General features: G+C 43.9%; 1 protein-coding gene across 1 annotated transcript; it reads left to right on the forward strand.

Moving 5' to 3' along the window:
- Window positions 1–491: 491 nt before the first annotated feature.
- On the forward strand, window positions 492–3525 carry LOC122622200. Its single transcript, XM_043800456.1, has 4 exons — window positions 492–605; window positions 669–794; window positions 880–1691; window positions 1752–3525. The coding sequence occupies exons 1-4, from the start codon at window positions 492–494 to the stop codon at window positions 3523–3525; spliced, it is 2826 nt and encodes a 941-aa protein (XP_043656391.1).
- The last annotated feature ends 10618 nt before the right edge of the window (window positions 3526–14143 follow it).

Below are 14143 nucleotides of genomic sequence, written 5' to 3' on the forward strand. Positions count from 1 at the left end.
GGGAAACACTACAACCTGCAGGCTGCTCCTGGACACTGGATCTACAATAACCTTGGCATCGGAATCATTTGTTCAGCGAATAGGCGTGCGTCGAACGCACGCACGGATTTTTATTCTCGGGCGTTACCCGAGGACGCGCACATATCAAGCTGCGCTCTCGTCATTCGGGCCAATCTGTCGAATTGGTCTCGTTCATTCTCAACTCGCTGACGTCATCACTTCCTGCCCAAGTTATTGACACCTCATCCTCTACGTGGAGGCAAATCTGCGAGCTTCCTTTGGCAGACCCAACGTTCTGCACCCCTGGAGCAATCGATGTCATTGTTGGATCGGATCAACTTTGGTCTCTATACACAGGAGATCGGAAACACTTTGGTAACGACTTTCCTATCGCTCTCCATACTGTATTTGGTTGGATTCTTGCAGGCTCTTACTCTGCATTCGATGATCACCCTACTTCTGCGGTTACTCATCACGCGAACCTAGACACGATGGTTCGTTCATTCATGGAGATGGACAGCATTCAGCCTAACCAGGCTCTCCTGGACGCCAGCGATCCCACAGAGCGTCATTTTGCTGCCACACACAAGCGCTCGACGGACGGGGTGTACGTCGTCTAGTATCCCTTCAAGGAGAAGGCACCGCCTATTGATTCGACCTTGCCACAGGCCATCAATCGCTTCTTCTCGCTGGAACGCAAATTTCGTCGGTATCCAGAATTGAAGCAGCAGTACGAAGCTTTCCTGGACGACTACTTGCAACGTGGACATATGGAACAATTGACCTCGGCTCAGGTTGAGGAGTCCCCAGACACCTGCTTCTATTTGCCGCACCACGCTGTCATCAAACTGGACAGTCTGACTACCAAATGTCGTGTAGTTTTTGATGGATCAGGAAAGGACAGCTCTGGAGTATCGCTCAATGACAGACTACATATTGGTCCACCGATTCAACGCGATCTTCTTGACGTTTGTCTACCAATACGCTCACGCTCTTCTGCACGATGCCTATGTGGACGATATCCCTACAGGCGCCAACACATTCGAGGAGCTTATGATTCTCAAGGACGAGCTTATAGCCCTCTTGAATAAGGGAAAATTCAAGCTACGCAAATGGAGTTCTAATAGTTGGCGTCTTCTGAAATCAATACCAGAGGAAGATAGATGTTTTGAACCTATCCAGCTCCTCAACAAATCAGCTGCGGATTCACCTGTCAAAGTTCTTGGTATCCAATGGAACCCTGGGAAGGACGTTCTGTATCTCAACCTAAAGGGATGCGATGCGACCATTTCTCCGACGAAAAGAGAACTCTTGTCTCAGCTATCAAGAATTTATGATCCGCTTGGACTGGTAGCGCCGGTCACAGTTCTACTTAAGCTTATCTTCCAAGAAAGCTGGACAAGTGTCCTGCAGTGGGACGACCCCATTCCTGAAAGTCTACGTACGCGCTGGAGAGCCTTAGTAGAGGATTTGCCAGCACTTACGCAATGCCAAGTACCACGGTATATTGCGTCACCATTTGGAGATGTTCAACTACACGGATTCGCCGACGCATCCTCGCACGCCTACGGTGCGGTAGTTTACGCTCGAGTTGCAGTTGGATGCAGCTTTCAAGTAACTCTGGTTGCCGCCAAAACACGGGTGGCCCCGATCAAGCCCGTATCAATTCCACGTTTGGAGCTCAACGCTGCGTTACTTCTATCTCGATTGCTTTCTATTGTCAAAACATCACTAACAATTCCTCTTTTCAGCACAAGCTGCTGGACAGATTCAGAAATTGTGCTACACTGGCTTTCAGCTCCCCCTCGACGGTGGAACACCTACGTCTGCAACCGAACTTCTGAGATATTGAGCGACTTTCCCCGTAGCTGCTGGAACCATGTTCGCACGGAAGACAATCATGCTGATTGTGCTTCCCGAGGACTTCATCCGTCAAAGCTTCTGGAGCATCGACTGTGGTGGAAAGGTCCGTCCTGGCTGGCCACACCCACCTCTGAGTGGCCACCTTCTACAAGCAAGTTCAGCGTATCTTCAAGTTTCGATTTCAACACCGAAGAACGAGCCATAAAGCCCACGACTCTGCATAACTTTCCTGATGAAAGTATACACGAGTTACTCATCCACAAATTCTCAACCTGGACGCGTCTTATAAGGGTATCTAGCTACTGTCATCGCTTTATTCACACTCTTCGATCTCATCATAGGAATTCGGCACCATTCCTTACGTCTGAAGAGTTGCTGGACGCACAGCGCCGACTTATTCGACATGTGCAACAAAAATCCTTTGCCAGAGAATATGCGCAGCTAGAGAATCGACGCCAGCTTAACGCTAAATCGCATCTTATCCGGTTTTCTCCGTTTCTGGATGATTATGGAGTAATGCGAGTCGGTGGGAGAATCGAGCAATCTACACTAAACTACAACGCCAAGCACCCGATTCTGATACCTAAAGATACACCACTAGCTGGACTGCTGGTTCGACATTTTCATGTCTCCTATCTGCACACTGGAGTTGATGCAACGTTCACCAATCTTCGTCAGCAGTACTGGATTCTGGGAGCCCGCAATCTCGTCAGAAAGGCAGTCTTCCAATGCAAATCCTGTTTTCTTCAACGAAAGGGCACAAGCAACCAGATCATGGGAGAGCTACCAATTCCTCGAGTTCAAGCTAGCCGCTGCTTTCAACACACAGGGCTGGACTACGCTGGACCGATCGCAATCAAGGAATCAAAAGGAAGAACTCCACGCATCGGAAAGGCATGGTTTTCTATTTTCGTGTGCCTCACTACAAAGGCACTTCACATCGAGGTTGTTAGTGAGCTAACTACACAGGCTTTCATCGCAGCCTTTCAACGATTCATTGCCCGCCGAGCGAAGCCTACTGACCTGTATTCCGACAACGGAACTACATTTCATGGAGGCAAGCGAATTATGGATGACATGAGACGTCTGGCCATTCAACAAGCCAAAGATGAGGAACTAGCAGGATTCTTTGCCAATGAAGGGATTTCTTGGCACTTTATACCCCCGTCTGCTCCCCATTTTGGAGGGATGTGGGAAGCTGGAGTTCGCTCAATTAAACTCCATATGAAACGGATACTTGGATCAAAGGCTTTAACGTTTGAGGAGCTCTCTACTGTCCTGACCCAAATTGAAGCTATCCTGAATTCACGCCCGCTGTGCCCAACTGGGTATAATTCTTTGGATCCACTGACGCCTGCTCATTTTTTGACTGGATCTCCGTATACTGCATTGCCTGAACCCTGTCGTCTGGATATGCAAGTCAATCGATTGGAGAGGTGGAATCAGCTGCAAGCCATGGTTAAAGGCTTTTGGAAAAGGTGGCATATGGAATACCTGACATCTCTTCATGAGCGGACAAAGTGGCATCTGGAAACCGAGAATCTGAAGATCGACCCACTGGTAGTACTCAAGGAGCCCAATCTACCGCCCTCTAAATGGATTCTTGGCCGCATCACCGCAGTGCACGCGAAATCGACGACAAGGTCCGAGTCGTTACAGTGAAGACTGCTCACGGATTATACAAACGCCCAATTGCCAAAATCGCTGTACTGCCTCTCTGCTGAACAAACGTTCAGGGGGGCCGGTATGTTTGGGAACGAGACACCCTGTATGCGCGAACAAGTCACCCTTTATCTTTGTTTACATCTGCAGCTTCAGCGGAGCTTATCAGCGGAATCAATGCAAGCATCGCACCGCTGCAATTGTCCGCGAGCTTGCCCAGTACTTTTCCAAACTTCTAGCTCCCTTCTAACTGTAACTTGTTTACATCTTATGCTAGTAGAATCGTATGGCGTGAGTAGAGCCAAAGCTTAAATCAGTCACATTTTTGATCTGCAAGCAAACGTACGCATCGGTGTCGAAATAATTAATATTAAGTGTCGGAAATTAACCAATAAATCAAACTAAACAGTAACACTGGCGAGTTTATTTATGAACAGCCGTGAAGGGTGCAGAAGCCGTTCCGAATGTTAGCATGAACATAGATGGATCCATTCGGCGCCCGCCATAATTACATGCACATCGATACATTTTCCGTATTCGCTGTTTGGTCGATTAAGGATCCTTCTTAAAGACAGCGTGATGCGGGAACACACAGGTTGCTACGGGCCTATTGATTTCCTCACTCCTTCAGCACGTCCAGAGAGGATCCATCCGAAGTGCGTATTCTGAGCTATGCGCTCGCCTGGCAAACCGATCCTGCTGTCGGCCAACATGATTTGCGCCAACATGTCCACTCCTAATGGGGATCAGCCAATGAGAGCCCTCGAATATGATCCTAATGTTGTGGCGTGAAGCGCAGACTTGGCAGGCAGGAAGTAACTGTATTCAGAACATATGCTCAATCAACCTCTAAAGTGAAATTTGGGTTAATATTAGATGCTCGGGTGGCTGACCGCTTCAGGTGTAGAGACTGAACGACGTGTTCCGATACTAGGGTTGCCTCAGATCCTTGATCTGAAACCCGTGAAATTTGGGTTAATATTAGATGCTCGGGTGGCTGACCGCTTCAGGTGAAGAGACTGAACGACGTGTTCCGATACTAGGGTTGCCTCAGATCCTTGATCTGAAACCCGTGAAATTTGGGTTAATATTAGATGCTCGGGTGGCTGACCGCTTCAGGTGTAGAGACTGAACGACGTGTTCCGATACTAGGGTTGCCTCAGATCCTTGATCGATAAGAGCATTAATGACTGCTTGTAGGCCGTTGACCGGATTTCGTACGGCGATACGAGCAGTGGCGAGGAGCACATTCCTCGAAGGGACATTCGATGAAGTGGCCGAATGGCATCCGTAAGATGCGTGCGGATTTGGGTTCTCCGTATCTTGTGGACCTTGCTGAGATACGTTCTCCCTGCAGATGCCATAAGAGGCGGCGCTAAAGCCCGGATCAGATGCGTCTATGCGCAACTCGACGATTGATTATGAGCCACTACTGGGAAATGCAACAGCGTGTGATGGCGCTGCCCACAAACTTGGCAGCACTTATTGCTGGTGCTTCGTGCGCATGCGATTTGCTCATGCAATTAATGCATAATTTTGCCCTGCTCACTATATCCTTCCTCCAGTAAAAATCCAAGGAAAGAATGGTTGCGCAACTACGCAGGATATGGTCGCCGCCGCAGTGATAACAGGCGCTATCCGGGCGTCCTGAGCGCTCCTGTGCATTATGCACTCGCACTCGTTTGCTCGGGTCGGTAGATTCTGGGCCATAATTAAAGTCGTATGACGAACTTCGGTTTTCAATTGCATCCATTATGACCAGCCGATCATTCAAAAATGATTCTAAATACTTATAAGTAGGAACGGTGGCACCGCTAAATTGATGGTGCTCCCAACCAGTGCTGCGATTCCCCGTCCAAGGCTTGATCGCGGAGGAATGCAGCCAGGCAAACATTGACCGTGCTTAACATCGACCGTATTTATTCTGTAGTTTTCTTTTGCAGCCTGGGCAACGCGTAAATAGCGTTTATGTGGTGCGAATGTCATCAGTCACCAAGCCACGGTGTAATTTGCCTCGGTGAGCTGCATTTGTCAGATGTCATTATCGCGCCCTCCTGGCAACGACTATTTTAGAAAGTGCAACTGTTGCACATTGCTCAGATTATTGTTGTTGTGTATAACGCTTGTAAAGGCGTCATAGTAGCCTGGCCAGTCCACACATTCACCCGAAAATTTGGGCACTGACATCTGTGGCATGTTTGGCCGCACTTCCGGATTGGCGCGGAAGTTTATCCAAGTCCTCTGCGATGGCGCAATAGGCGTTCATATAGCGCTCCTCGAATTCCGACTGGAAATTCTTCGCGACATAGTTCGATCCAGCGAACAGAATCGAACGGATCCGAAACGCGTTCCGCAGCTTTTCCACTTGCTCGAGACTCCTTAAGAATCCTTCTTAAAATTCTGCAACGTCGATTTAAAGGACTGGTACCGATTTGCCTGTAAATCTACTAACTGCTCCAATGTCGGAGACTCTAAAACCGATTTCATGATGACGAGTGTAAAAACAACCAAACTTAGCGCTAATCCAAATAATCATGTAATGAGAAATTCGGTCAATTCTTGTCCCGCACACAACTTGTCCACTTACTCCGATTGTGCACCGGATTCAACTTACAAGAAGTCGCCAAAAACAATAGAAGCGAGCATCACAAAGTTCCACGACCTATGCGACCTGTATCGCCTATGTATCGCGGTCTTCCTTTTCCGTCTTTCGCCAAGCCGGAAATAGGCGAAGAAGAAGAAGCCAAATCCCAAAACAGTAGTTGCTGCGTCTATGTATCTCAGTTTTATTTTCAGGCAACATGCAGAGTCGAATTGCAAACTTAACGCGGCCGTGATCCAACGTGACCTATTTACACACAAAACCTATTTACACACAAAACTTTTCGAATTTAAATTTTTACACTTGCAGGTTCCCCTCATGGGCCACCATGTAACGTTGTGTGCCCTTCTATATGGTTAACATGGGGTCATTGTAAGAGGAGTAAACAACACAGTCGAATAAATTTAAATCGTTATAATTATTCACTGAATTACTTTAAGCTATGATTATGTACAGGCGTGTGTGTATACGTAAAGTATACATTGGGACAAGCAGCAAACTGAACACAAGTTTTACAATTTGCGGTGATTTCTGCCGCCAGTTGGCCCATTTTTGAGGAAAAAGTAGTCACGAAGGACTTGCTTTACATATTCCTGTCCTGCTCTATTGCGTTCCGTGGTCATGATTTCCCTTTGTCCGATTCTTTTTGTTACCTCAATGTGTAACGTATCACATCCAAGAATAAAGTCAGGCATGGTGTTCGATGGGTATCGAGCGCACGCGAGCGATGGTCCGGCTGCTGCTTGTCGGTAAAAGGGGGTTGTGGTCTTGCTGCGATCCCATATTTGCCTATTTCTGATTATAATACTTATTTTCGCGTGCTAGACAAGCTAACCTGATCCGGAAGTAGGAGAACTCACATTACAGACATCTAGAAGAGGAAAACATGTTCAAATGGTTTACGCCAAACCGATCTCGGCCAGCCTCCGGTGTTGTTGGAGGCCTTCGTTGACCCGCCCTGCCAATGGCCATCTTATCATCGTAATTTTCCCTGATGGCCCCTTCTGAAACCTAATCTATTCGCAAGGGCCTCATGCTAGCTGCGGCAAAAACTTACAGAATTACCACATTATAAATTGGATTTTTTTTTTTCTTAAAACTAGGCATATAAGATAAATAGGAATGAAAGTGTAAAAAGATGAATTTTTGCATAAATTTAAATTATTGTTTTTGGAATTCACGAAAAGTGAGGATTAAAAATTTACAAAAAAATTGACAAGAAAACAAGAGAGAACGCTATAGTCGAGTTCCCCGACTATCTGATACCCGTTACTCAGATGGTGAAAGTGCGCAGGACACAAAACACTCACAGTTTTTACGGTTTATGGCGTTAAAGTGGCGTGCAAAAAGTTTTTGCAAATCGATAGAATTTACAAGACTAATACGAAAATGAAAAAATATCAAAGTGTGGGCGTGCAGCTTTGGCGGTTGTGGCGTTGGTAGGCGTGGCAAATATTTTTTGACAAACAATAGAAATTAAGAGACTAATACAAAAATGAAAAAATATCGAAACATTTTCAAAGTGTGGCGTGGCAGTTTAGGCGGTTGTGGGCGTTAGAGTGGGGTGGCAACATGAATCGACAAACTTGCGCTGCTTCTATGTCTCTGGAGTCTGCATGCTGAATCTCAACTTTGTAGCTTTTGTAGTTCTGAGATCTCGACGTTCATACGGACGGACAGACGGACAGACGGACGGACAGACGGACATGGCCAGATCGACTCGCTATTGATCCTGATCAAGAATATATATACTTTATATGTCGAAACGCTTCTTCTGCTGTTAATACTTTTCACGAATCTAGTATACCTTTTACTCTACGAGTAACGGTATAAAACAATAGGACATCTACGTTAATGCTTTAGTGCTGACTCACTTTAATTTGGCATATATCATATGTTTTTCTTTGTGACTCACCTTTTCTTTTGTAACTTCATCGGAAAGCGCTTTCGCGACGCAGCTATTTCTTTGGAGTAAAGTTTATCTTTTTTTTGATTAAAAATATAAAAATATTGATTATTTCGCACACATTCTTATGAGGTATCCCTGTTATTTTTTTTTTCTTCCTCTCCTTTTAAAGTTGGGACATTTTTTTCCGTGTGGCTTACAAATTTAACACAAACATAAAACACAAAGCAAAGAAATCAGACACTTCTCCTCACATTAATTGGCACATTATCTTTCCACAATAATAAAAAAAAATCTTAACCTAATTTACAAAAACATAATTATCTTTTTTTTCCGTAGTTAGGGTTTTTCTCCCTTTTTTTTTTTTTTTTTTTTTTTTTTGATTTTTTCACTTTCTTTAAATTTGCCCTAAATGCTGGTCTTATATTAGTTATTAGTTTTAAATCTCGTTCAGCGCATTCGCGAGCGGATCGGACTTTTTCTTGCGATTTTCAATCTTCATAAATACAAGCTGCTGGCGAAGCGCGAGTTAAGATGTAGGTCCGTTTAAGAGTTCGTGGAGTTCAAATTAGAATACGTCTTGGTTCTTTTAGGTTTAACTTCAGAATGAATTTATTTCTTTACTTCATACTTCTTTACAGCTATGTTTGATACAATTGGAATTTGCTGATGCGACAGTAAATGGAAATGGGAGCGGATGCGGTTCTGTAGCTTGGGTGGATCAGCGTTTCGGTGGCCGATATTAAAGTGTCGACTAAACCTCCGGCTGTCGAGGGGGTTTCGGCGGGGGACCGCCGAGGGTAAATGCTGAGGCGGTAACTCCTCCCCCCCCAGACTGAACTACCGACCATAGCGGGGATATAGTTGCTGGAACGGGTGAAGCGATGGTGGGAGTGAAGGTGGCATGTGGCGTAATCTCTGGTGTAAAAATGGTCGTCTTCTTCGGGAAATAGGCCACGACCACTACTATTATTAATAGTACGCCAAGCATCGTGTAGGTCGTTGTTTTATGGATCGTGGTTCCCCATTGTATTTTGTTGATCTGTATTTTTGTTTCAAGATCCTCCATCCTTAACTCATGTATCCCCAATTCTTGGGTTGTTCTGTTTCTCTTAATTGTCATTATTCGAGGTATGTCCAACTTCAACTCTGCTGCGCCAAGCCTCTCCACCGCTTCGTACTGCACGTTGTTCACCATCGCCTTGCAATGGGTGAATTTAATTAACGCCGATCCGTTCAGCGTCCTCTCCAGTCCGCAACTCGTCTGTAGCTTGACGTTTTCCCCGTTGAATATAGCGATATATCCGGCCTCTGGTTCGAATATTGCTGTGGTGAATCCTGCATCCTTCGTTTCGCATTCCGCCTCCTTTCCACTAACCAGTCTTCTAATACATTTCTCATTAACCTGATTTACAATTTTATCATTCTTACACATGTATATGTTTCTTATAAACTGACATTTTTGTTTGTAATAAAGTATTTCATCTCCATGAATCGCCACATAATTTGGTGTTATGACAAATTCTGTGTTATTCATGGGAAGTGGGATAAGTCTGCGCAATGAAAATGTTTCGTTTTTGAATATCGGCAACCTGATAGAGAATATTATGTCTGTGTTGTTCATTATGGCTCTCAATTCTAAAAACTCGTACATGTGCTCTTCCGACACCAATTGTATCCCCTGGTTTTCTAACTCGTGAACACACTTGTCCGTTTCCTGTCTATCGAATAAAAACCTGGAGATTACCCCTATCTTTGCCAACAAGAGGCTCTCGGCAACGTCGTTTAAGTTCAATCCCAACATGTCTATTGTAAGTGAAATTCTATCGATGAATTCCAATCTGTAAATCCTCTTGTCTTCCTCCAAAAATGTTTTGCTTATGCTATTCTTATAATTGTTTATGAATGTGCTTACCCTACTCTGTTCTTCGTTAATGTACTTCGTTAGATTCTTGAACATTATATTAACCTTACTGCCTGTTTCTTCCTGCGTCCTTATGCTTTCCTTCAAATTCTCCTCTTCCTCTCGCATCTTCCTTATCTCTTCTTCCATCTTTTCTGCGTCATCCGCATCTAAATTCCCTGTTATAGCTTTAACCACTGAGCCCAGACCATTTATCAATCCTCTAGCCCTTCTGTGCTTGGGACATATATTTTCCAATCTGGTCTTTATCATTTGCAGCTTGTTCTGCAGTGATTTGACCAGATCTCTGGTTTCAGCTTCTCTTGCAGCTTCCCGCAATGTACTTTCCATCCCCTCTACTATATCTTTATATTCTTGCAACCTTACGATGTGGACAAAAGTCTTGTGCGTCTGGACTACCCTTGCCACTCCTAGTTGTATTTGGGCCAATGGTTCATTCCCCCTCAAGGGAATTACCTCGAGTCCGCTCTCCTCGGCCACGGCGATTGACCACCTTTTGATCGTGTACCCGTTGCTTAATCTTTGGGTATAATTCGGCCTGGAACGCATTGATTTTCTGTAAATAATCGTGTTCATTATTGAATGACACGTTATTCAGGAATTCATGCGTTCTGCCCGTAAATAGTTCCTGAGGAGTCAGCTTTGTTGCTGAGTGAATGGCGTTATTGTACGTTATAAACGCTTCACTCAGAGTCTCTTCATGTTTAAGCTCCAATCTCTTTTCCTTCTTATTTTCCAATATTAAACGGTATATTTCCGTAATCGTGGAGTGCAGTCTTTCGACTGTGGAGTTACTCGACGACTGCTGAAAGGACGTTGTATGCAGTTCGAGTTCGTACTGCCTACAAAAATCCTTAAAGAGGTTCGACGAGAACTCAACTCCCTGATCGCAAATTACCTTTTTGGGTATTCCGAATAGGGCCATAAAGTTCTTCATTGCTTTAACAATGTTGATACTCTCCTTGGCTGGGATAGTTATTCCCCATGCATATCTCGAAAATTTATCAATGATTGTGAAAACGTTTTTCTTGTTCACGAAATACAAATCGATATGCACTATCTCCAAGGGTCTGTCTGGGGTTTCGGTCACACTATACTTGATTTTATGGGGTCTCCTGTCGTATTTTTGAGTTTGACAGCTGTCACAGTTGTTGATTGTTTGTGCTATCACCTGTTTCATGTGAGGAAAAAACACCTTCCTCTTCAGGTGCGCTAGTGTCTCCTCTATCCCCCTGTGGTTACTCTTCAGGTGATAATCCTTGACAACTTCTTCTTGCTGGCCTCTCTCGATTATATCTGGCAACAATATTGTGCATCTCATCGCCCTATACAATCTACTGTAGGCAAAATACCTGCAGTATACCTCCTGAATGGTTAAAACCAATTCCTCCGGTATTAGCAATGCTACCGTTCTCTTCGGCTTTAAAATTTCCTTGAGTTTCCGGCCGATTGTCTCATCATCAAAGGTCTTCTCCGTCCAATTTATCCTAATCTTGTTCCTAAATGGAACTTGTTTAGTTACCTTGGACGTTTCTCCCTTTTCTATCACCACTTGGATGTTGTATTCATTTAGTGGCTTTTCCGAAATCGGAAAACCTAACTGTAAATCTTCTTCTGCAGAGTGTATTGTTTCTCCGTTAGTTGCTATTTCTGAGGCGTTTTCTAGCACGTTAAGCTCTGGCTGAACTCTACTTAATGCGTCTGCCACTACATTCAAGGACCCTTTCTTGTACACTATTTCGTAGTCGTACTCCAACATCTGAAGTCTCCACCTCACCAGTTTAGAGTCGGGTTCTTTAATACTCATTAACCAGGTTAATGGTCTATGATCCGTCACTATCTTGAACTTGGTACCAAACAAATAATGCCTGAAATGTTTTATTGACCAAATTATGGCAAGCATTTCCTTTTCTATGGTAGCATAATTTGTTTCTGATGTTGATAGGGTCCTACTTGCGTATGCTATTGGTCTGTCTGCCCCCAGGTTTCCCTGCGATAACACCGATCCAATAGCATAATTGCTGGCATCCGTGGTCAAGATGAATGGTTTTTCAAAATCGGGAAATTGTAAAATCGGGTCATTGCAAAGGAGTGTTTTACACACTTCAAATGCTTCAATATACTCTTCATCTATTTGCACCGTCTTTTTTCCTTTTAGCTGTTTCGTCAGCGGTTTTGTTATCGCTGCGAAATCCTTAATAAATTTCCTGTAGTAACCTAACAACCCTAGGAAGGACTTAATTTGCTTCCTAGTTCTCGGGATAGTGAACTTTTTTATTGCTTCGATCTTTCCCGGGTTCGGTTTTATGCCCTGCGGGGTTACTACATGTCCTAAATATTCTACCTCTGTCCTTAGGAACTCTGTCTTGTCTAATTGTAATTTAAAATTGGCTCCCGTGAGCTTTTTAAATACCTTCTCTAAGTCAGTAATGTGTTCCTGCAACGATGCTGAAAACACCATGATGTCGTCCATGTATATGAGGCAACATTTGCCCAATAATTCCCCAAAGATGTTGTTCATTAACCTCTGGAAGGTCGCAGGAGCGTTGTTTAAGCCAAACGGCATTCGCACATACTCGAAGTGACCTCCCTCTGCTGAAAAAGCCGTCTTAGGAATGTCTGATTCCTGAACTTCGATCTGGTGGTATCCACTTGCTAAATCCAACGTCGAGAAGTATTTAGCTCGTCCTAAATTGTCCAACACATCACTTATTATTGGTAGTGGATACCTATCTTTTATCACCTTTTAATTAAATTTTCTATAATCAACTACCATTCGCCATTTCCTTTCTCCCGACGCATCTTTCTTCTTAGGTACAAGCCATACCGGTGCACTCCAGGGTGAATGGCTATGTCTGATTATGTTCTGGTCAAGTAACTTGTCTAGTTGTCTCCTCACCTCCTGTCTTTCCTTAAACGCATACCTATACGGTCTAGCATAGATGGGAATGTCGTCCCTTGTTCTTATCTCATGCTTGACTGCGTTTGTGAAAGACAAATTGTCTCCTTCTCTATGGAATATCTTTGGATATCTTCTACAAATTTTACTTAATTCTCTGAGCTCCTCTTCATTTAAGTGCTCTGTTCTGATTTTGTCCATTGGCACTCTACCAACTGAGCTGTCGAAGGTCCTAGCCTCTTCTATATTGTTTAACTCAAAATGTTGTGCGGGTTTGAATTCTATAACATTTATTGGTTCCTCTAAAAACAATTCCTGATCTGTCTCTGCATAATTTGTAACCTCTACCAAACTTTGTCCCGACTCTGCCTTGTAAAGACCCTCTGAAATTTCTACGTCCTTTTTTATTATTGTTCTGTTCAATATGAATTCTCCGTCTTTCAATTGTACCGGAATAGATATAACTCTTTTTGATTCGGCTTCTATTGTATAAAGTTCCGATGGTCTGTATGCGACAAAATGAATTTTTCGTTTCAAATTCGCCACGACAAACCATCCGTCCCGCATATCAATTGTTGGAGTACATCAATTCCGATCAACCCCTCGAAGAATTGATGGAATTTAAAAAGAAACATTCTTATTTTTCCAACTCCTCCCAGTTCTGGGAACGTTGGTAAAAATGCCTCCCTCTGAAGTTCGTGAGACTGTGTAATGGTTTTAATAGCTATTGGGTCTTTTAATTTCCTTATGTATTGAGGTCGTGCTAACTCGGGTCGGATAAATGAAAAGGTTGACCCTGTATCGATTAGCAGTTTTATTGATTTTCCTGATTCAATTTTTACCAATAAATAAGGCAGTGTCGAATGACTCTTCCTGGTTCCTAAATATCCTGTGGATTGTTCGAGGCTGGTTGGGAAAAATTTGCCTCGTCTTCTCGAATGTTATGTAGTTGTCCCCTGATCTGCGCTTGATTGCCCGTCCTGTCGGAGGTATTACTTGAATTGAAAGACCGCCCTGAGTTGTTCGAGTTGTTCGAGTTGTTTGAATTGTACGAATTGTACGTCTGCCTAGATTGTCCTGAATTATTGGAATTATTAACATTTCTGGACATTCCAGACCTTCCGCTGCCCCCTGTATGGTTTGGGGCTTCAATTGCTAGCTGACCTCTCTCTCTGCCATTGTTACTATTATGGCCATAATTGTTCCATGGTCTGTCCCTGTTTGCCTGTCCTTGATTCCATCTCTGATTCCTATTCTGATAATTGCGATATGGCCTTTGATAATTGT

Source organism: Drosophila teissieri, chromosome 3R (assembly GCF_016746235.2).
Source record: "Drosophila teissieri strain GT53w chromosome 3R, Prin_Dtei_1.1, whole genome shotgun sequence".
Lineage (NCBI taxonomy): Eukaryota > Metazoa > Arthropoda > Insecta > Diptera > Drosophilidae > Drosophila > Drosophila teissieri.